We start from the raw sequence: 24,853 nt of genomic DNA, 5'->3' as shown, positions 1-24,853 counted from the left end.
ATAACATTAACGGTACCGTTGTTATATAGATAGATGTACTATCACAAAAATAAAGTAAGTGATCTTTTCTTTTACTATTGACTGCATCTGAGATTTACAGAAGAAAAAAAAGGTAGATACTGTATTTTGATTAGTACAGATGCTATTAACACTTTTTATGACCTTCAAAAATCTTATTAATTTGTATTAAAAACCATTTAACTTGCTGTCTGAGCTCAGTCTCCATCCACAGACAGATAACAAACTATCAACAGCTCGGTTGTATGTAGCCCGAGGGATGTCTCGCATGAGTTGCTGTCTGAACTGCTTTTTACAGAAATATATGTTCATGCATTTTCTTCTACCTGTAACCTTGACCTTGCACATGCCTGCAGGGGGAGAGCGCTTTGTGTGTGGAGCAAATGACCAGATCACTGTGAGCTTCAACTTCCTTCAGCATTCTATGCCGCAGTGCAGTATGTCATTTGACCATTGATTGTTCCTTCCTAGATTTACGGCAATCAAGCACTGAGAAAAGTGTTGAAAATCGGCTACATGGCCAACAGCTCTGTAGAATGCATTGATGGACATTGAATCTAAATGTGTCCTGATTAGCCATACTGTGTGAAGAATTGCTGTCATTTTATTTCAAACCTGGGAAGACTGTAAGGTCCTCTAAGACAAATCTACATTCAGACTTCTAAAAAATGATTTAACACATTTATACTGCGCAATATATGAGTTAATACATGGAGTGCAGTTTCTACAACTACAGCACTGCATCTCTGCCTTTTAAAAATCTTTGTCTCCAGAAGGGTTCAGGGGGAGGGCTGAGTGATGTAGTCCCATGGAAAGGCCATCTGGTCTGAAGGGCTGTACCTGACTCCAGCCCCTACATGGGGGCCACAGGCACCTGGTAAAGCTGGCAACACATGCTTTGGCAGTTGTCCAAATATGGAGAGAGATCACTTTGATTTGCATGGGCCCACTCAGTATGGAGGTCCTCCGGCTGGAAGGTTACCAACTGGAGCAAAGAAGTTCAAAGTGCAGCTCTGCTGGAACTTCACCTGCATCCCTTGAAAACACCATGTTACTGAAAAATAAATGATATTCAGAATATTTTAACTCTGATTCACGGGATAAATAAGAGAGCTGTAGCAGCGATGGTCTAAAGGTCATAAAATGCAGTTTCCACCGAGACATCAACTACAATCTGTTAAAACTGTTTAGAAGGGAATGGTTATTATGGGTTTATGTCAATGAAAAGACAAAAAAAACAAAATAGCAAAAGCTATTTCACTATACTTTCTAATACTCTGTTAACAAAAGAATTTAAGTTCTATTTTGTGTGCTAGTCATTATTCCTGACAGCAGGCCATTATATATAGTAAATATTCATATTAATTCCACTGCCCACTTCATGGTAATGAAGGAAAATGTCAACCAGTGTAATAATGATATGTAATGGAGTCAAGAACATGAAAAGCCACAGCAACACAGCGAGGGTTTAAGAAAAGACCAGAGCCTCAGCCACATGTTTGAGCTTCAGACAGACACACACACACACACACACACACACACACACACACACACTGTTGCCAACCAAACTTTTCCAAACCAGTTTGTATCTTGTATCTTTATATAATATCATAGACTTGTTCACAGATAAACACTTGAGTTTTGTTGGAGGGGTTTCTTTAAATGCCAACGCATCTCCTTTAGATTCTGGGGATATTAGAAGCAGTGTCCTGATTTAACAGCACTGTGCTCTACTCCTACTCACACTCCTCCACGGGCAAGGATGAGAGTCAAAGATGAGACGTGCCTACCACTGCTCACACAATGGTAATCACACGGAGTATCACCTTATCTCACACAGTTGAACTAGAGCTTTCTTTTGACTCAACTGTGCATTATCTCAACTGCAGAGAGAAGTATGAGAGGTGTAATGTGCAGAGATGGCACTAAATTAGGTGTGACAACCAGGCATTTTTTACCTTTAGTAGGCTGGTTTGGTTTCACTGCACCTCAGCCCTGGAAAAGTTTGTTAGAGTCTCAGTTTATAATGTCCTGGCTGTCCGATGGACAGACTCACTGCAGAGTGGATGAATGAATCAGAGTGCTGTATTCCTGATGTCCAACAGCAAGACCTGAAATACTAATGAGCTGACATCTTCTGTGTTCAGAGACTCTAGTCCAACCAGTCCTTCCACCAGCTGTAGCCTGGGACAATTCAGGCAAATTCAACCCGGGGCTATACTGTAGTTTCCTAAAATTTTAGGTCGAAAAGAATGAATCAGAGGATTTTCTTCTTAATGTCTCCTGTTCTGCAGTAGTTCTGTCTGTCCCTGCATCCCCACAACAGTGTATAATGGGAGCTGATGGATCTTAGCCAATAAGTTAAATTATATAAGTATGGGAACAATTCTGTTATATAACTAAAGTAAAACAATACCAGACTTCACGAGACTTTGTATTACAGCTCCGTTTACAAACATGTCTGCTTTCTTGAAGTATTGCAATGGTTATTTATTTTACTTTAGTTATATAACAGAATTGTTCCCATACTTATATAATTTATTTTAACTGGGGGCTGAGGGAAGGTGTTCAGCATATTGCATTCCATTGCATTGCATTGCTGTAATTTTTCAAATACCGGCTAGGGCTTTTATTTACCTGATGTTAGGGTTAGGGTTATTAGTATAACTTAAGTATTAGCTGAAACAACAATGTTTTGTCGCAAAAGAAGAAAATGCAATTTATCTGTGAATGAAAGAAAGCAGTAATTATGTTAAAAACAGAAGCATGGAGCATGAAAGTGGTAATAATCACACAGTTCAGTGGTTGAACTATTAGAAGAAATTTACCATGCACAGTAGATTAGCTGATCTGTCCTTGATTTGTTCCAGCCACACCCATTCACTATCTTTCGGATAAGTTGCATTATCTCTGCATGTTTCTGGGCTGCTTGCAGCAGGTGGATATTTCCTTCTAAATAAGATACCAGTGGTAGTGTAGCTGCAGTGTCAACATCCTTACTTTGCTGCTATCTAATGGACTGTGATGGCTGGATGCTGGCATCAAGGGCTGTGACACAAGGAGCTTGGCCGATCAAAGCATCATGGTAATTCACATGGTAACGACGGGTTTGAGATAAATGTGTTCAGACATTAGCAGATGTGGCAGGTAGTCTATGTCCAGATGTCTTCATCTGCCCCCTGTGTGTCTTTTCAGAATGACGATACGCAGATGGGCTCTGCCAAAAAGCAGGAAGTGCCTTCGTTCTTTGTGCTACTTTGTATTACCTTGAAAGGCAAGGCAAGGCAATTTTATTTGTATAGCTCATTTTTACAGTTTGTCTCAAAGGGCTTTACATGGCATCACAACAACATCCTCTGCCCTTAGACCCTCACATCCACTGAGGAAAAACTCCATAGAAAACCCTTTCAACAGGGAAACAATTGGAGAAACCTCAGGGTGAGCAACAGAGGAGGGATCCCTCACCCAGGACGGACAGACGTACAATAGATGTTGTTACAGACAAGAAAACAGTTTACAACACAGAATATGGAAAAACATGAAAATAGTTAAGGCAGAAGTAAGCGGAATGTTTGTGTTAATATAAGTCTTAAATAGTTATATCTTCCGACAGCAATCACTTACATAGAGTTTGTGGACCCCAGGAAGAATAGTCTTCATCTTTATGTAGACTAATGGGGATCCAAAGAATACAATACAATACAATACTTACACTGTATAGAGTGTTTGGTCTGAAACACGGGTCTGTCAGTCACTCTGCTCTGCTGTAACTTTCCTTGTATCCTACAACCTTTATCCAATGAGGAGAGAGAACGGCATAAAGGGGCGGTCCTCTCTGTGTGTGCAGCCAAGGGATGCGCGTGAATGTGGTGACATAGGGACGAGGGCGGGGACTGCTAACTCCATCTGCTGACAAGAAGAGGCACACCCACACATTCCCCTCATGGACATGCACTTACACCCACCGACACGCACGGACACACACACTCACTCACTAAGGGACCACAATGGAAATAAGCCGATGGCTTTTTTGTGTTTTTATCCCTTTGGCAGCAGTTGTGTTGACGTATGTTTTCGTTTTTTAAAACATTCTGTATGTTGCCAATAAAGATGTCAAAGTCAAAGTCAAAGTCAAAGTTAGCCAAAACGACCGGATCGCTTACTTCTGCTTTAACAAGAGCTGATGAAGGCAGCTTAATGGGACACCACCTGCCGGGCATTACCAGGACTGAATGATACATATAATATCCATCTGAATATTGATATGCATTTATCTATTTATAATATTGTAAAAGGCAACAATATGGACAATAACAAATTTCTCATGCCCCTCTCATCCCCTGTCATAAAGTACAGTCTGCCCCTTGAGCAGTATCAACACAACCAGTGAGTAAATGGAGCGCAAGAATGCTCACTGATGGGGAGCGGTGTTTGGCTCAGCTGGTGGAGCACCCGCCCCATGTGTTGAGGCTATAGTCCTCACTGCAGGCGGCCCCGGTTCGAATCCCGCGCCGAGGGGCCCTATCCTGCATCTCATCCCCTCCTCTCTCTGCCTCCCATTTCCTGTCTTTCTCTCTCGACTCTCCTGTACATTAAAGGCAAAAAAGCCCCCAAAAATATACTTTAAAAAAAGAATGCTCACTGATGAAGTGAGCACTGTGTCTTCAAGTAATCCTTCACATTAAGGTGATTGATCGTACTGTGCACCATACAAATATAATACTCCTAAAACATGACTTATAGCAAATGGATCTGTAGTGTGATTTCCTCATCCTCCCATTAACAATAACTGACTGAGTTTCTCTGGCATCTGGATTCTCTCTCTCTCTCTCTCTCTCTCTCTCTCTCTCTCTCTCTCTGTCTGTGTCATTCCTCTGGCATAATTATTTTCTCTGACTATAATTTTTTCAGACTTTAGGCTTACTGAGCTCATAGTCTGTGACGGATGTCGTTCTCTGCCATTTGACAGAGTTTCTCACTGGTTTATTTCTGCTGTAAAGACGTCGGGAGACGCTTTGAACTCATTTTCAGCTGTCATGGAGTTATTTCCTCTGTATCAACAAAATGCATGACATGAATCCTCAGAAACTCCTGCAGGTTGCATTGAACATATGAAAGACTGAGCAACTGCAGGCAGAGTTTTCCAAACTTCTATCGGGACACAGCATCTTTGCAGTGCTTAAAAACAATCCATCAATCCATTAGGGGTGGGGGGAAAAAATCGATTAATGTAAGAATCGTGATTCTTATCCTCTACGATTCCGGATTGATTCTTAAACTTCAAATACTGATTTTTTTTATTAACGTTTCCTCTGTATCTTTGCGCACCCTCACAGGCTTCTGTACACAGCGTTGCAACAAGCTAAGATAATTGATGCTTGTTAACCGATTAATAACCATTAACTGATGAGATTAAATATTGAATGTCTATTGAATGTGACTAGGCTTATGCTGATCAGCAACCCGATCCTCTATCGTCGATTGAGAGAATGGTCGCTGTATTTATTTCCTTGCTGTCATAAACACACACACTGCTACAGCTGAGCAGCCGCATCCACTGTGCTCTGGATCAGCTGGTTAGTGCTCAGATGGAAGTTGAATCTTCACATTTTGAACTCTTTTCATACAAAAGTGCAGCCAAACACCAGGTTGAAGAGAGAGGAACTCTGACAGCTCATCTGTGGATCTGCAGGTGGACCAGCTGGAGAGCGCATCTCCGTCCTTATTTTTTGATTTTTTTTTTTTTTTTTTTGCAGAACCATTGTTACAGGTGATTCATATCTATGTGCATATGAGAACTGATTTGGAGTCAAACCCCTACAGTCCAGGCTTTTGAAAAGAGAGTATAAGTTCAGCTAAATGTAGCAGTTTACTTAAAAATGGTTTAAATATATTTCTGCTGAATAAATCTTAAAAACTGACTCTCATGTGATGCGTATTTTTGGGGGGAAATATGGCTCCTAATATAGTATGTAGGGTTTCATGCTGTCATTCCGACATCCCACCACTCCGACATACCACCATTCCAACATACCACTATTCCGACATGCCATCGTCCTCTATCCTCCACCTGGTATTTTTACTAAACTTAACCAACTCTCTTTCACACTCACTTTAATCATTGCCTAAGCCCAACCAGTGCAAAATCCTTTGGGGAAAAAAAAAACGCTATTAAAGGAATTGTCGGAAAGGCAGGATGTTTAAAAAAAGAAGAAAATACCATCATTGCGACCATAGGAGGCAAGAATTGTCGAAATGATGGGACATTTGAAAATTAAAATTTGAAAATTAAGTGTTGCCATTTACACAAATAGAGGCCTATGTCGGCCTGGTGTGATGTCAGAATGGCGGTTGCCCCCCCAGTCTGTAGACATCATCATCATTCAACTTTTTCACATGGTCTGGTGTTAAAAAAGGAAACCAAAAATCTGAAATATCGAAGAATCATAATTTAAATCTAATCGGCAGCCAAAAAAATCATAAAATAATCGAATCAGGAGAAAAACATATCGTCCCAGTCCTACAATTCATTACCTACACCAGTCTGTGATAGAGACAAACAACACACACAGATACACACAACCCACATTCACATTCACATTCATACAGATAATTTAGAGTCTCCATTACACCTTTCGTTACATTTTATAGGACTTAGGAGTAAGAGGCCCAAGAACCTGGAGAGGGCCCACACAGGCACAGGGAAAACAACCCACAACTCTGAAACAAGCACTACAGACACACTTGAAAGCAACATCAAGAAGGGAAGATGATGTCAAGCAACATACACAAAAATAAAGCCCTTTTTTAGAACACATTTTTTTGCAGTGCTGTTGTACAGTTCACCCTTATTCTGACACATTCTTAGTATGGATGTTGACTGCTTTAATTTTTGTCACTTTTGTTATTTTTTAGACTCCATAATGAAAATGTACATCCTAATTCTAATATCATTCATAGATAGATAGATAGATAGATAGATAGATAGATAGATAGATAGATAGATAGATAGATAGATAGATAGATAGATAGATAGATAGATAGATAGATAGATAGATAGATAGATAGATAGATAGATAGACAGACAGACAAACGCACACACCTTTCACCTTGAGCTGCTTAAAAGAAAAGAGACATTGTGTGAACTTCACCACCCAGCAAGGTCAGAGAGAGGAAAAATAATTTCAGCAAAAGTTCTTAATAGCATTGATTGTACTGTTTTTCTTTTTTTTGTTTGTTTGTTTTTTAAGTAGCAGCATTTGCAAAAGAAAGCTGTAAAACGCACTGCTCATGATGAATAGCAATGCGATACAGGCTGATTAAAAGATTTGTGAGTTTCTGTGTTGGGTCATCTACGTGCAGAGCCAGAAAGTGTGTGGGCTATTGCAAAGGTAGAGAAAAAAGCTCTGTTGTTTTTATTATTGATGAAAAAATACTTGGTGTACCATGTACCTGTTTCAAGAGCATGAGTGGGCAACACAAGGTTTTTTCTTATGTCTTATTCTGTTATACATGCAAAGAAAACCAGTGTGTGTTGAGAAGACATCACCTGTTCTTCTTTGTGTCGTTCAAGGTCTCTTTCAGCTGTTTCCACCACTTTGTAAATCCACGTAATATAACACTTGGTCAATTAACTTGCCCAGCCATCTCATCTGCTGCAGTCAACATGCTTTACTCCTAAAAAACACCTTTTTCATCTTCACTCTCAAATGCGTTCCTTGGGTTTACAGATTGACAGGGATTCAATTTGTGCCACAGAAATGTCCTTTGCAATTTGAAATCTGATCAGCAGGTGAGATGGGACTCTCTCCCCCCAGAAACTGACTATACCTCGCAATAGCTAGGAGAATCATCCTTGTAAATCTGAATTGCTATGAGGGGGGTGCAGTTTCAGAGGAAGCAGGTATAAACACCACGACCTCCTTTGCCTGAAAAGCTGCAGTCAGAGACTATCAGCTTTACCTCCATGAACTTGAGCAATGATCTGACTTTTTCACGTATTGCAAAGACATTTTAATGCTTTGCTGTAACTAATACACTCTTATGTAGAAATTACCTTTACTCCCCTAACTGTCACAGATGTCCACACAAAATGTGATGTGTGAGTGTGCCTCTCTAAGCCATGCTTCACTGCTCCCTCAACAGTGTGCAGCGCTCCTCTCTCCCACACACCAATCACCTGGATTGCTATTATTCACGTCAAAGTATCAATCGCATTAAAGGGCCACCTGGGTAGCTGCAGTTCTGTCACCAGCCATGGGCTAAATACAGATGAACTGATTGTGAAGAGATAATGCCACTTCAATATAAAGTACACCTACTTAGACAAGCTGTACCCATGTGGTCAAGTGCAAGGATACAGATAAAAGCTGTAATGTTTTCCCTCCGACTCCGGAAAATTTGATTTCCTTAGTTCCAAATATCACACCTTTTAACATGTTTTATTCCTTCACGCACCTATCAGCAGAAATTATTACAACAAAACTGGCCTGTGATTTCAGCTATGAATTTACTGTAAAATGATCACTCAGATAAGTGTGTGTGTATGTGTGTGCGTGTCTCCTTGGCTTGCTTTAGTAATGCTACATGTAAGGAACGTGGTTTAGCTGCTATAACGAGGGTGAGGCTCAGTGTATCGGAAGTGCTCCTTTACTTCTTCCTTGGAGTTCCTGATCAGCCAGGAAAACAGAGGCTCGGCACACTGCAGAGTAGTGGGGCTGTGTTCAGTGACTTCAAGATTACACTGTTGGCCTCACTGTTGCAGTCAAGTTGAATTGAAAAGCTTTGCTGAAAGCACATTATATGAGTTTTAGCCATATTCTTATTTTATGGAATAAAGGTTCTCTTGTCCATGGTAATTTAGGACAGTTCTAACTTTAAAGGTAGAGTTTGGAGATTAGTTCGTTGAAGTTTGTAAACAAAAAAGCACTGCACAGCCTCCTGCCCCAGCAGCAGCAGCAGCAGTAGTCAGGACTGCCAAATTTGCCAATACTTTTGATAAGCATCACCTGTCGGAGGGCAACAACACTCAATTAACAAAAACATGATAAAGTCTTACATGATATGAGCATTTTTTTAAATGGATTTCCCTCCCTCCTTTTTAGTATATAGAATGTTGGCTATTTACTCTTGATATCGTAGCCCCTAGAACTGTTGTTGATATACTAAAAAAATAATAAATAGAATTTTTTAATAACTGGTAGTTGCTTCTATTTATACACTTCTAATCTTTGTTGCTTGAGACTATAGTTCTCCTTAAAAAATGTCTTTATAAAAAAAATATATATATATATATATATATATATATATATATATATATATATATATATATATATATATATATATATATATATATATATATATATATATATACACATACACGCATGTATATAAAAACTGATTCAGTATGATACCAAGTTTAACGTGTCTGTTTAGTATTAGTGTATGTCTTTGATAAAATGTATGATTGTTTATGTTAATTGGATATAAGTTACAGGAGTATGGAGGATATCATTAAGTAGCAGAAGCAGTATGTACATGATGAACAAGTCCAAGTTCACAAATAAATATGTTGCATCAAGAGCAGGTATCGTGTGTAACACTAACAAATCTACAAAGCTTAGAGATGCACTTGGCATATTTGAGACCAGACTTTGATTTTATAAGATAGGTAGATGGGGTAGAATTTCTCTGGGACACATCTGAACGACTGGTGACTCATAATGTTGAAAACATAGCAACATCTCTGCAGAATCAACTCTCGAAGAAGAATATCTTTGCTGCATGTTATTCCCTCAAACTCTCTCCCTGCTTTTCTCTCCTCACTATCCTCTCCAATAAAGCTGAAACATGCCCTAAAATAACTTCATAAAAAAAGTTTTATCTAAAAAAGCTATGGACAAGACTCTATAACCCACCGGCCTCCAGTGTATGGGCTTTAGTAGTAAATGTGTGTAAATTAACTTCTGTAGTCACAAGAAAACAATATCATGGCCACTTGCTGTAAATAGATGGCACAAAGATTTGAGTGTTCTGTAACAGAAGTGGGCAGAAAGGTATGCATGATTGAAACAGAACTTAGAGTAAAACAGAAAGGTGGGAGGAATATAAATGATGCTCTGTGGAGAAAGTGTGTTTTCCTGAGGTCTTCGACATCCACAACATACAGTATTAACGACAAAGTATATAAATCACTCTCAAAAGTTTCCTTGCATATAATTTCAGACTCAAGGAAATGTTGACTTTGATTACATTTCTGAGCATCTCACACAGGTTGTTTGTCAGAAAGAGAGAGAGAGGGACTGGGAACCTGGTCTGTTCATGGGCATATGCAGCTTGATGGCAAGTAAACGCTGCTTGGCGGAACATGACAGAATCCGCCTGCCTGATCTCTCTCAGGTATGTACCCAAAGGATCACTTAGCCCACACAGTGGCTTTGGTTATATTTGTCGTTTGTGATGTTTTTTTTTTGTTTGTTTTTTTTCATTCTCTCCTGTCAGCAGGATGTGCTAAGTAACAGGTCTAAAAACACTCACAGATTAGAGTCCGCTGGCAAGGCAAATGGTTGTTCACCACCTGATTTGGAGACTTGTTTTGTAATTGCAGGGTAAAGCCAGGTGAGTGTGGCTGCAGCACAAGGTGAAGAGTTTTGACGTGATTTGGCTGTTATAAAAGACCAATAAATGAGCAGGAATTCTGAGAAAGCTGTTCAGATATGATGATGAGGAGCTATTTCATCTGATCAGGGAGTCAAGTCTAGTGGTGTGCTGAAGAAAACATCTGATTAATAACTAAATGGTTGTCAGGGCTGTGGAGGTGTACAGACTTCCAAAAGTTATACCACATAATTACATTATATGCATGGGAACAAACCCATTTTCAAACCTGGCCTTCATCTTGACAGTATGTTGCCATGATCATACACTCACACATGAAGGCAGGTGAAAACAAGACAACCTCTGATGGTCACAGCTGAAGCATTAGGAGCATTAAGTATGTCTAGTGTGTGAAGGAAATAAGCAATTTAATGAAGCAAGGTAATTAACATAAGGTAATGATAGTTTTTTCCACTTTTCATTCTTCTGTCATATTTTATATTGTCGAGAGCAGATAAACACAATTTGACTTCTTAGAAGCTTTATTTACACTGATGAAACAGTTTAAAATCAGAACGTGTGTCAAATTGTTACACAAAAATATTTCTTTGTTTTCAGGACTTGGTCTGGAAGGAGCCAACTGAGTTAAAAGTTGTGACGCGTCTTATAACCATGGTTACAATTCGGAACTAGATCAAGGTACAAAACTGCTATGCTTAATTGGGGCTTTCATACAGTATGCTCAGAAACTCACAAAACATCTCACAAAATGCTCCATTGATACTTCTGAGACCCCTCCATATTACTTTGTAATAGGTGCCCCTGGCAGCCATGGTCTAAAATGGTCTCATGGTCTCGTAATGCCACAGAACTTTGAGGTCTTACAGGTGCTGTTCATTTGACTATTAATTTAAGGGCATGGCCGGAGCGGCGTTTCATTTGTAACATGCTTTGCATTTTGTTTGAATAAACTCATAAAACTTTGCACACACATCAGATCTGCTAAAAATGTATGTATTGTAAGGGTCTTCAGACTGTCCCATTCTTAGCATGTGTGACAAGAGTACCGTCTTAAAGAAATCTATCTGGGCATTGAGGAAAACCTAGGAAAATCTCCAGAAAAACTCCAACTTTAACCCCTTGAGGCCCACATGAGCAGATCTGACCTTAACTGATTGTTGAAATTAATATCTTTACAACTGTATGCACTAGAGATGTTCCATTTTTTTCTGTGGTGCTTTTCATTAGATTTCTGTGTGTCACTGTCTTGAATGACGGAAATCATTTTAGAAATCAGGAAATATTTGGTGCAATGCTCACAGTTCTACCTTTATGTGATTATGATGGATTGTCATCTGCCATCGTTGAGAGTGATGTCTTAACACATCTTCTACTTTCACATTGGCTACAGCGCAGCCCTCAAATTAAAGACAAAGGGGCTTTTTTCTGTTATTCTGTTCTGTTATTGTCAAATCTGTCCCCAATGTCTTGTTTTAACACATCTACATCCTCACATGAAGTCTACTCACTGCACAAAATCATGAAAACATAGTTGATATATTATATTATGATATTATCATTCTGTTTTGAATTATTTGATTTCTGACATGTTGGGTGAGCAGGTTGTGCACATCAATGACCAGATGAGAATAACATCAATGAACAGCGGATAATAGTCTTTGGTGAAATATATCTTGGGGTTTGTGTTACAGTAGATTGGGTGTTGCCATCGCGATGACAACACACATAACCATAAATAGACTCCCTCAGCACTGAGAAAGGTAGTGCGAGACTGACTGAGGTAGCATATGAGAGTGAGTTTCTCACTCTGCTTCAAAGAGTGTCATGTGATCAACTCATTAATTGGTGACAAAATCTTTTGATATTTTACAGTTTGAAGAAACTATTGCTGTCTCTGCAGGGTTTCATTTCATAATCGACCCACTCCTGTTTACTGTGTAGGACATGTTCCAGCAGGACATGTTCTGCGTCTGTGCATTCTCAAGAGTAAACATCTTAGACTGATAGACAATATGTCAGCCTGAATCCGTCTGACTGCCAGACTCAAGTACTTAATGCCTGACATTTCATACTGTAAATAGTGCTCTCCCAGTGCATGTTGGGGATCCATCTGTGCAATTAATCAAATTTTAATCGTGATTTCGATTTTGCCTCCAAATGATCGCAAAACATATATATTTGAGGAAAATCTATTGTTTTGCCGTTTTCCTGGATTATTGGGATTTTACTCAGAAAGACACGTGCATGTGGGATTCCACCCCCGAAGCCTGCACTGCAATCAGTCAATACTGGGAACGAGGCAAATTGTGTGTGGTGACCGGTGGTATTCAAAAATCAGTATGAGTGATTAGTGAAGATGGCAGAGCCGTTTGGTCGACAAGAAAGTTAGACCAAGTTCTCTAGTGTGGGAACAAGGGGCGTAAAAGTGTACAGGATTTTCCTTCACATTATAAGATTTAGGTGCACCAACTCAGGGCCGGATCTACTAAAGGATTGTGTGTATAAAAAAGTTTGCAAACTTGACTGCATGCACAAAGCTGATCTACTAACTGGGCGCACCGAGGATTGCGTCTCTCAAACGGGCAACATTGCACGTAATATGGGCGTTTCTGCCAGAACGTGCAAAATATTGGGAGGAGTAGATGCAAATAAATTTATTTAGCACACGCAATGTGATTTAGCAAACCTGAAACAGATTGCGGTGGCACGTTTGAAAGGCAAGTCTTGGCGCAGCTTTGTGCACAAATAGCTGCAGATACTGAATTAATGTTCCAGAGCAAAAGCTCTTATATCTCTGAATTTCCTCATGTGTGGGTCATTTCAGCAAACTGTAGCAGTTTTTTCAGATGTGTTAAAGGTCCTTTAACTCTTTCGCGACCACACTAATTGCTCAGCACATCTGCTCCGGACCACATGTTTTTGGCTATTTTTTACCTTTTTTCTCACGTCGAACTGAACTCTGTACATCACCTAGAAACAAACGGTTTTCACGTGGTTGAAGAGTGACTTTCCAACGTGCTCCTCGAAAAAACGGCGAGTTTTTCCACCGTTTCGTTCATGAGTACGAAGGAGAAGAAGAGAGCTTGGTTTCTCCAAAAACGGAGCTCCGGCTCTAGTTTCAGAGAAAAACGCACTTTTGTGTCAAGTGGCAATCTGCTCACTTTACCAGTACTCTGCAGTGTGGCATGTCTCCCAGATCATTTCTACGGCTAAATAAATATATTTGTAGGCAAATCTGGGGGGTGTGGCAGCGTGGAGTGCAGCGATGCGGGTCTCTGGACGCAGCGGAGCAGCTCCGTGACACTGCTGTGTGACTGGCCGGCGATGAGTGCTCTGGGGCGGGGGCGGCCGGAAACGTTTGTAACAGCACCGGAAAAAGTCGCCAGATTTGTCGCCAAGAGGGTTTGGAAAGTCGCCAGATTTAGCAAGAAAGTCGCAACACTGTAACCGACAGCCGCACAGCACGCTGCACGCTGTCCCCATAGCAGCATTCAAGGAGACCGATTACTCAAACAAAACCAAGATCATACAGTTTATAAAAAACATTATGTTTTGATTGTAGTTTAAAACAGTTTTTACATATCAGATGACTACCATATTCACACACAGGGTACCTCAGAGTGTCTATTATCGTAATCTGTAAAAAAAACAAAACGGTTTTGACGACTTAACTCGTCAATGGTCGTGAACGTTCGGCAGGCTGTGACGAGTTAACTCGTCAATGGTCGCGAAAGAGTTAAACGCTGTAACGCACTCCACACCTCTCTCCTCTGGTGCACTCCTCTCCTCTCCTCCCTCTCCAGTCCCTGGCTGCTCAGCTCTGGGACCGGGACTGAGACGTCACCGCTGCCTTCACTCCGTCTGTGGTCCCTCTGGTCAGTGGGCACCTGCTGCCCAACACTGATCACAGCAGCTCTTCCTCGTTTGCCGAGGTTTTTCTTGTTTTACCAACCACATCTCCCTCGTTTCTTCTGCTGCAGCTCCACAATAAGTTTATTTGCCCCTCTATTAATCCATCTGATCACATTTTCATTCTGCGTTTGTGGCCACCCAGCTCTCTGTCCACACTCTCCATGGCGGAAACGATAAACACTCATCTAAATACTGCTGTTTGCGCGTGTTGTCATTTAGCGGGTTACTCTTAGATCATTTTGCGTGTGCTAACCAAACACACAAAATTTTACTAGGAGCACGCAATTTAGCGCCTGTTATCTTAGTAGATCCGGCCCTAAGTGTTTTGACCCCTGCCCAAGTCAAATAGCTGGTAATCATGCACAGCGCCAACAACAACACCCTTCTACAATTGAAAGATCGTTCGTTGTGTGAGCTAATTCACAAAAGGAAATGTGTCATTGTTAGTTAGCTCCTCTGACCTGCAGGGTTATTATACCTAAGACTAAAACAAAAACTAGAACAGAAAAAAACATTTAGTTAGCTGAAATATTTTTTTTGTACAAAAGCTAAAACTAAATAAAAACTGCAATGAACAATGCATAACCAACAAAACTAAACTGAACTGCAGATAAAATTAGCTTAGTTTTCATTCTCTTAAAGGTGCCGGAAGAAAGTGCAACAGCTCAATATGGTCCTATTTCCAGTATGACCCACAGATACATAAGAATACGTTTGTGATGAGGACTGATGGGAACTATGGTGTGAGGCAACTAAAAGGGAAAAATCCCTGAAAAAACTTCTTAATCACTGAACTAACTAAATTTATACTGGAATAGAAAAAGAAAACTGAAATTTTTTTAAAACTATAATAACAGCCTATTATATATATATATATATCCCTGTTCAGAGTTTTCTTGTGAGTTTTTCTTGTGAGTTTTTCCTCAGTGGATGTGAGCGTCTACGGGCAGAAGATGTTGTTATGATGCTGTGTAAAGTCCTTTGAGACAAACTGTTTGTAGAAACGGGCTATAATTGCCTTGCCCCTCCCCATATCCATACATAATTGTGTAAATAATCATGATTTCGGCAACTTTAAAGCAGCTACAGTATAGTAGATTTAGTCTAAATCTTGTTTCAGTGTGGTTTACACTCGTCACAGCTGATTTCAGAATGAGGAACAGGCATGTGGAGACATCAGTGGTGAAGTTTCCAATCGGCAGGATGATGGCTGCTCCTAAATATCTTCCATACACAACAATGCCTCTGCCGTCAAACACAGCAGTAGCACATGTCACTGCTGTGAACTACACACCTGACCACACAACGCAACTGACAGAGTTCCCAAACAAATTTCCTGCTGTGAAGCAGTGCAGGTTTGAAACCTTCTCCAGCTGAATGACTCTGTCACGCTCACACTACAAGGTCTTCGGTGGTTGAGTCATGGATCCAACGGCCTGTCACTCCCCCTTACCCCCCCAACCCTGTGGTGGCAGAGCTGGCTCCTCCTTACACAGTCTTTGATTGGATTAAAATGCAAATAATCTCCCTGTTTGCTGTTTTATTTTGCCTATTGCCTTAGAGGGACACATTTACTTGCTCACTATCAAAAAGACTGCCACACACACGCACACACACACACACGGATCTCCCATGGATCTCATACAGAGGCACTGAGAACACACTGAGAACAAAGAGCTCAAACATAGACTGTACCACTTTCTTCAAGGATATGTAATAATTGTAAAAATAAACAAAAATACTGTATGACTATGAAATATTTATATAAATACTGGCTTCAAATGAAATGAAGTAGAATGTACATCCCTCTTTATTACACTAGGCTTCTGGCTGCCATCAAACAGGAAGTACAAAGGAAAGGATAACTATGATTTATAACGTTTGGAATTTCACTTTTGCAGTTATGGCTGTGTACTTTATTTTTATGTCCTGGAAGCTTGAATAAAGTCACAACCATGTCCAATCAGACCTTCAGACAGGTTGTAAACAGTCTTTAGCCTGTTTAGAAAATCTGTGTGAAGCTTAAACCAGAAGTGGAGCTGGTAATACTGCTATTCCTCATTGGTCAAACACCACCAGGGAGTCTGTCTCTAAAACGTAAACAACTTAAAAAATAAAATCTAAAGTAAATATTTATGAATAATAATAATAATAATAATAATAATCATATAGGGTCTTCACCAAGCAAGTATATTCCCTCGCAAGAGGAGAGTATAGTTTGTATGCCGATGCTTCTCTGTAGCAACACATGCTGTTTGATACTGCATCTGGCCTTATTGCAATTTTGATACTAATTCAACATAATTGTTATGAACCTTATGAACCTAATCACTTGACAGCCAAACATGCTGATGTTAACAGCAGCTAACAACTTGTAAATCATCCTAGTAAATGTAAATATATGTTGCTGCCAACTTTTACCAACTTTTTAACATGCAATCCAACATTCTACAAGTGCCGAAAGAAAATCTATGCTCGTCTAAAAGCCTTAGCTTTGAATAAAATGCGTGCCTGGATTTGTCTCATTTGCAGAAGAACACATTCTTTAGATCTTTCCTTTCCATCACGACAATGCTGTCCACCTACACAGCTCCACAGCAATTCTCTTTGTCTGTCAAATGCCTTTCTAGTGACTGTGGAAAAAAAAAATCAGTCACTGACGCTGACACGCTCAAAAGGAAAGGCTGTGGTTGCACCAAAACATTTATTGCGACCAAACAAAATAGGAAATCTCAGAACGGATTTTTTAAAAAAAAGGGTTTGATGAAACACAGGAGCCTCGGGTCATTTCAGGGCCAGATCACTAAATTTTTGTAAAAACTTTTCCCACAGTGAAGATTTAAATTTGAAAATTCATATCCTTCCACAGCTGAACCATGATTCACATGGAGGCACAAATAAAGGCCATAAGAATCCTGTGGCTTCAGCCCGTCCCTGTTTTATCACACTGACATTTTCCCACCATGTCCTAAATCAAGTGCGGCCCACTCGGCTGCTGCATGCTGCAACAATATGTGTTTTACTGTATTTGCTGTACATGACTCCTGTGGCCAATTATAACTTCCAATCCAAAGTGACAGGCAGGATGCTGGTAATGTGGGACGCTTCATACAGTAAATGCCTTAAAGGTTAAATATTGAGAGCAGCTGTTTCCGTTTCACTTCAGCTCCGTGCCATGTTGTTAGTTCATCTGTTTATTTCTACAGCAGCTCTGATTGTAAAGACCGAAGACGTCTGTTCCCGCTTATGGCAACAACGCTACATATTTAATGCAGGCTCCTCTATCTTTGCACGTTTGGAATATGTTGTTTGCGTCAACTGAAAGAATAGGGGCAAATTGTTTCATGGAGCATCTATTCACATCACAAAATCAAACAGCGCTGCTAAATAGTAATGACTGTTTTTGTTTGGAGGGTAAACACAAACTGGCAGAAGAGGAGCGGCAGAGATAACAATGAAAAATAAAGAGATGTGTTTCTGACATTTTCAGGTTTTCCTTGTTTCCCTTTGCGAGGTCACTTTTTGTCACAAGCTTCAGTTTCTAAACTCAAACATCGGAGGCAGAGGACGGGATTTCAGTCAGAAGTGCTGGACATCAGAGCCGACTGGTTTTGTTACAGACAGGGCAAAACGTTGTGGGTGTAACCCGAGTTATGCAGTATGTAGGAGTCAAGACTTCTCTTGTTTTGATTTTTTTGAGGGAAGAAACTTGATTTCATATGTTTCACTGCCATTTTTTAAGTTAAGCTTCCCAAATACTTTTTTCTTCCAGTGTTAATCACAGTTTTAACTGGCTAAAATAATTAATTGGTACACATGAAGTGTGATTGCATAGACTCTGAATGAGGGAACAAAATGCATCATGAAAAAAAAAAACGGTTAGAGAAACAAACAATAAAACGTTGCACAATGGATGACACTGTGCAGAATGACACATCTAGCACCTTTGCCAGATACACCACACATGAATTCTCAGTGGGGACAGAAGTTCATTGGGCATTCTTGCAGAGACTTCTGCAAAAATAAAGGAGATCATCTTCAAATAACTACGCATTCTGACACAGGACTGACTGAACTCTCAAACCAACTTTCTTATGTTTTCTCCAGTGCTGGATTGTTTTTTTCTCCCTTTTTTTCCCCTTCTCATTCCTGTCATCACATGAAGGGATTCAAGGCCAACAGGCTGAAAAGGCTCCATGACATCTCAGCTCCAAAGCATGCAGGTGTTTTAGGCCTGTGCCTCAGAAAACGTGGCTTTAGAAAAGGCCTGAAATTGCTTAACCTCTCCAACAACCTACCACACTACTTGAAAATCCTGCCCTCTGGTCAAAAATACTCCATGCTCAACATGAACAGCTTTATCCCAACATCCGTTCAGCTCAGACTGAAAAGCCCTTGAGAGATGCCCTCTCCTCTCCTCTCCTCAGTGATAGCCATCCGTCTGTCCCTTAATTTGCAACTTAACGCATGATGATATTCACATAGTGATGTTTGTCTTGTGATTCTCCTGATATTCTGTATCAGGATAATTTATAACAGTTAAACCAATTTATTCTGTGGTGTGAAAGGATGCTGACCAGAAGGAGGATGTAGCAGTTGAATTAAAAAGTGAGAGATTGTTGCCCTTCTTTATCTCACACACACACACACACACACACACACACACACACACACACACAGCTCAGATGTTAGTCAGTGTATCAGACAGAGATGGGGTTCTCCTGGGGGGTTGGTTGCCAGACTGACGGGGAACATAATCCACAACTCCCTCCTCCGAATGAATGATGCTTAAAGTGAACATTATTACGTTACTCACACTGCTGTTCTGCCCGGACCAGTGCACCATAGCCTGATTGTGAGATGAATCCCCGGTCAAGGCGAATGTGGAACTATTAAGTTTGAGCTCCTCCTGTCTCGGACCACCTCTCCGCTCCTCTCCACTCCAGCGCAATTCAGAGCGCGTCACCCTCCGTGCAGCAGCAGCCGATCCGGTGCCCTCCTCCTCTCCCGGTTTCTGACTTTGGGTTGATCCGAGCGGCCTGACTTTCTCATCATCATCAGCACTATCCCTCCTCCTCCTGCGCTTTTTGAAACGGTCGGCATCACCGCTCCTCTGCTGACCGCTCGTTTCCACAAAGGAAACTTTCACCTCTGTGAACTCGCTCTCACCGATGTCATCTGCCACGGGGCGCAGGTTGCCTGTATTCCGCCTCAGCCTTGTCCCGGTGTCTTCCGCCCCATCTGGAGCGTATTCATCGAGCCCCGTCGCAAAACGGAGCCGCCGACTTTCGGCGCTTTCAGCCGCGGCTCTCCCTGCTCCTCCGTGTCCGCGTCCAAAAACTTCTCCTTTCATATCCGCTGAGGAGTCATCTCTGTCGAATTTCAATAGCAATTCCTGTGCATGCCACTTTTTTCCAGGCTGGCACGACCTGCAAGTTATCTCAGCTTTGGCGATGTGACAGAAACTGAACATGATCAAAATGAAAAACCAAAGCGCACTATGCCACTTTGGGGAAAATATGACCCGCGTCTCCATTGCTGGCGGCAGACAGGATGCTGTGGATTCAATAAGTCCTTTTTTTTTTGCCCCACTCCTTTCTCTGTCTTTCCGGGGCGTTAATTGTCGCTCGGTCGGGGGAGAGGAACTGCTGCGCAAGTTGTGGTGTTGCCCAAACGCAGTGTTGCAAAAAGTGCGACTGAGCCTAAGTGGTCCAAGTTGAAGGATTTGATCAAATAAAGCCCCGCACGCATGGGGGAGGAGCTGAAGATCCAGACTAAGAGATGGAGGATAATGTTGCGACTGTCTTTCTCCATATTTGTTATTTCCCACCATATGCTTGCCTGTAATACAGCAGGCAGTAATAGAGTAGTTATTCCTGGCAGTTTTTTTTTCTCCTGTTGCAAATTTTATCATCAGCCTCCCTTCAAGGAGAGCAGAGCCTCTAGGCCTCCAGGTGTGCTTCTGGTAATTGTAACATATTAATATATTTATATGTATGACTTATATTACATCTCTATGGGATGATATAATAGCTAAGAAGGAGGGAATCACCTGTGTGAAACCTTGCTGCCTGGACTGCATAATGAATATTTAAATGCTTTGCAAAAACAAACAAAAAAAGAACAGAAAATAGAGAGGGGGACAGAGAGAGAGATCATGTTTAAGCATAATTTGGTGTCTAGAACAAATCAGAGTGTCTCAGGTGAGTGGAGTGAGCGTATTACTGGCTGAAACAACAAGTGCGGAAGTTCATCCCTGATTTTGGCAGTGGTGCTCTGTGTCTAATGACTGGAGGTTATGGTGGTTGCTGATGAGTACTTAGCAGCACACAGGGATATAGAAATGACCATAGAATACTCCAACAGCTGGCTGCTTTCTAATTCACAGCAGAGGATATGTTGTCATGTGGGAATAAAATGGACCAATTGTGCCTTAAGAGGTGATTAAATTTACCACAAGGAAAAACATCTACAGGCTACAGCAAATGAAGATTGAAGAGTGAAAGAGTTTCACATCCTACTGCCAAAAGGGATGTTTCATTTTTGTGTCTTTAGACAAATGTTTCCTCTCAGCACATGCTGCATCATGTGTTCGGGAAAAAAGGGTCACTGTTCACCGCTTTGTCTGTTTATAAAAAATGTATACACAATGACCTCTGAAATAAAAAATAAATCAAATTCATCTTTTAAAATGAAGATGTTTTCTATTGTTGCGCACAGGTCATTCAGTGAGCCGCATAAATATAACTCCATTCACTTCATCTATAAAGCAGCAAAAATCAGCAGGGGCCCTCTCCAAGGTCCTGATCCTGGTGTGGGAAACTGCACTTTGTGTTCTACCTGTCTACATCAGTGGGGGAAGTCAGCACCAGTGGGAGATTATTGCATATGATTACTGTAGGTTAATGAAATATACAAACAAATTAATAGTTTATAATTGTCTTGCTTATTTACAAGTCCACCAGATAGGGTGCAACATGATCACTCAGGTCATGTTTTTGTCCATTTGACAAATTCAAGTACAATACTCTGTCTATTTTAGCTCTGTTTTTGTCTCTGATGGAGAATTGTTTTTTGTATTTATTAAAAAGGGACAACGAGGAGTTTCTCCATCGGCAGAACGAAAAATTCTGTGACATTAAAAAAGTCTCATATTAATGTGGATGAATCTACGTTACCCACACTTGTTAATGGGCCCATTTTCGATAAATATATCGTTTTGTCTCTATCGTTATTTTGTTATTATTAGTGGTGGCGGAAATGCTGGGCGAGCCGACCAGCGTTTCCATACTTTCGGTTTTGCGGCGAGTCATGAGAATAACGCCGCCGAATCGCCGTTTATGGTCGGGACTACGACGGTATGTGATCGTTTTCGAACCTCTGACTTTAATTATTGATGAATGAAAACATGAGTCTGTCTTGCGCCGGTCAAAGAATTTCACGGTGCACACGGAAGCTCATAAATGTAGTGTGAAAACGCTTCGCTTTTCCAAAACTCCTTGTTGTCCCTTTAATATAATTGTTTGTTTGTTTGTTTATTTTTGTAATGTGGATGAAATAACCCTTTGAATTACCCTGGGAAGGGAAGTGTGAATACATCCCCCATTTTTGGGGGGAGCACTCCTCCACAGTCATGGCCTAAGACATTAAACATGATAAGTGTTGCCTCTCCTCGTGGCACATAACATTCAGCAGACATATTGTATTGGATTAATGGCACTGCAATGAACGGGATATCGTGGCTCACAGACACTTATCATCCAGTTTTGTGTGTGTGTGTGTGTGCAAGTGTCTGTGTCTGCTGCGGTAACCGTCTCACACCGCATCATCCTCCGCCCCCTCCTGGACTAACCATCCATACAGCGGATCAATGTTCTGCCAATAGCAGAAATGGATTTTTGACGATGTTACATAAGGCAATGTGCAGGCCTGACTTGTCTGATTTGGATGGACATTTTCAGACTGCAAATAAATAATGAGGGTGTGAACTTCAGAAATCTGATGATAAAGTTGTTGCATTCAAACTTAAAGCAGATAACAGCGGCACGGCCGTTTCGGCTAATGCTGTGTTCAAGGCAGGCTTTTGAAACCGTAAGTTACAGCTTCAAGTCACAACTACGACTTGGTAGCGTTCCAGGTAACCCGTAGCTCGTGTTTTTACCGTCCTGTTGTCTGTGAAAGTTCCCTATAACGGCCACTCGTAACTTCCGACCCGTGAACTCGTACCAGATCGAACTGGTATGACTTCACAGGAAGGAAAAACACAAAGTACGAGTTTCCTTGAACGCACCATGAGTTAGCAGCCCCCGCCCTTGTCAGGCATCAATTGGTCCTCGTGCTACGTCACCACATTCACGCGCATCCCTTGGCTGCACACACAGCCCTTCATGCCGTTCTCTCCCCTCATTGGATAACACTTGTATCCCACAAGGAAAATTTTCTCCTCGGGTTACAGCAGAGCAGAGTGACGGAGAGACTCGTGTTTAGGCTGAAATACTTCATGTAAGTGATTGCTGACGGAAAATAGGACTATTTAGGACTTATATTAACAAAAACATTCCACTGATATCTGCTTTAACACAGTAAAGAAAACATGATTGAAAGCCTTTTCACAAGCCTGTACACATGCAAACACAAATATATATATACAGTATATAGAGAGAGATAAGTTACAGCAGTGTTTTTCAACCTTGGGGTCGGGACCCCATGTGTCGCCTGAAATTCAAATGGGGTTGCCTGAAATGTCTAGTAATTGATAACAAAAAATGAATGATAAAAAAATATTTTTTAACTAATTATTATTCTTTTTACAGTTATGATCAAAAACAGCACACACAATCTTAAACAACTGTATTGTATACTTTCACTTTCTCAAATATAAATCGAGTTCAAATAAAATGCAGCATATAAAAATATCTGAGCTGGCCATCTTGATTGAAGGGGTCGCCTGAAATTTGTGATGTCAAAATGGGGTCACGAGCCAAAAAGGTGCAGGCTTTTAATAACTTAAATATAAGAGTGTTCAACTACAAATAGAAAGTTACCTCAGATAGATAAGTTTCCCAGTAACATAGATATTTTTATTGGTATTCATTCACACCAGAGAGTATGCACAGGGTCAGGAGCAATCAGTTTGTTGAGGGCTTATGAAGAGGGGGTTCAGAATGTGAGTTCACCATCTTTCAGTTTCTAACACTTTTTGGCATGTTTGTGTCTCAGTCTGCCATAAATTGCAAAGCCATCCACCCATAACAATAAGAGTACCTGAGATGCTAACTGCAGAATCAAAGCCATCCTTTATGAGGCAAAAAAACAGCCTACAGAAATAGACTAGTGGTTAGTTAGGATTCCATTTCCAATTCATGGATTGAATTTCAAGGAGTTTCCCCAAATTGGCTGAGCTGGACTGCAACTCTGCTCTTTATTGTTGAGGCATTTGAGAAGCAGTAATTGGATAATCCATTTTAAGAAGGCTATGAGGCTCCAGACTTATGGAAGTGAGAGATTTTCCAAATTAATATGGATGGTACTGAGTAATACTGTCATCTCAAACAACGCATACAGTAACGTTGAGACTGTCAGTCAAATAATGGAATGGTTTGACGGACAGTCTCTTCCTGCTCAAAAATGCTACACAGAAATTGCAAGTTCACTTCTTCTCTATAAAGACTACTTGTTGGCAAAGAGTTGCTCTTATTCATTCCCCTCACATTGGACTTTATCTTGGAGCAGTTTATGCTCCACTGCCCAGCTTCCAATGGCACTTAGGGGCAAGTCTCAGTCCTTATTACACTCGCCTTAATTCGCTCAGAACAAATAGAAAAGCCACAGATTGATGTTTTCTTGCAATATACCGAAAACCCGAGTAAAGCAACTACTCTGGCTTGTTGAAATTATAATTGTCTGTGAACAACAGAGGAAGACGGAAGGATTTCTCCATCTACACAGTGACTTCATTCATTCAGTTGAGGAAATGTGCATATTTCTCACACAAAGCCAGCTCTTACCAGCAGCTCTCAGAGGCTTCTGAGATGTGACCTGCTTTCCAAGGAATTCCCCTCTTTTCATCATCCTGTTGACTCTTCTTCTCTTCTGGAAAGTGCTGGTGATTGGTCACATAGTCAGCTGTGCTTCTAACATTAGCAGAATTGAACCCACCTGCTGTTTATTCACATGGTTTTATCCAGCAAAGATAAGCAATTAGCTTCTATTCATCAGATTTTCTATTTATTTCCCCAAGAAGAATACAATCAGAGTGGTGGGAGAACATTTCTGAGGCTGTCACCATTGCTTCCTGCTTCAATCT

At 40.8% G+C, this 24,853-nt stretch overlaps 1 protein-coding gene across 8 annotated transcripts in view; it reads right to left on the bottom strand.

The window, feature by feature from the left end:
- The window catches only part of sorcs1 (sortilin-related VPS10 domain containing receptor 1), a 204,973-nt gene extending 184,702 nt beyond the window's left edge, over positions 1-20,271 (bottom strand). For 5 of the 8 annotated variants that reach the window (XR_015037089.1, XR_015037055.1, XR_015037115.1 and 2 more), the window contains exon 1: positions 19,364-20,270. Coding sequence is in view for 5 of the 8 variants with exons in the window: in XM_085787481.1 (XP_085643607.1) it covers positions 19,364-20,083 (720 nt within the window). In the remaining 3 variants the exon portion in view is untranslated. Of the gene's footprint in view, positions 1-19,363 lie in introns of all 8 variants that reach the window. The other 3 variants (XM_085789434.1, XM_085788734.1, XM_085790228.1) reach the window with 1 other exon arrangement.
- Between the last annotated feature and the right edge of the window lie 4,582 nt (positions 20,272-24,853).

The sequence above is a fragment of the Trachurus japonicus genome, chromosome 1 (genome assembly GCF_045865225.1).
Source record: "Trachurus japonicus isolate A0001 chromosome 1, Traja_1.0".
In the NCBI taxonomy this organism is placed as follows: domain Eukaryota; kingdom Metazoa; phylum Chordata; class Actinopteri; order Carangiformes; family Carangidae; genus Trachurus; species Trachurus japonicus.
This window is presented reverse-complemented; position numbering and strand designations above follow the sequence as displayed.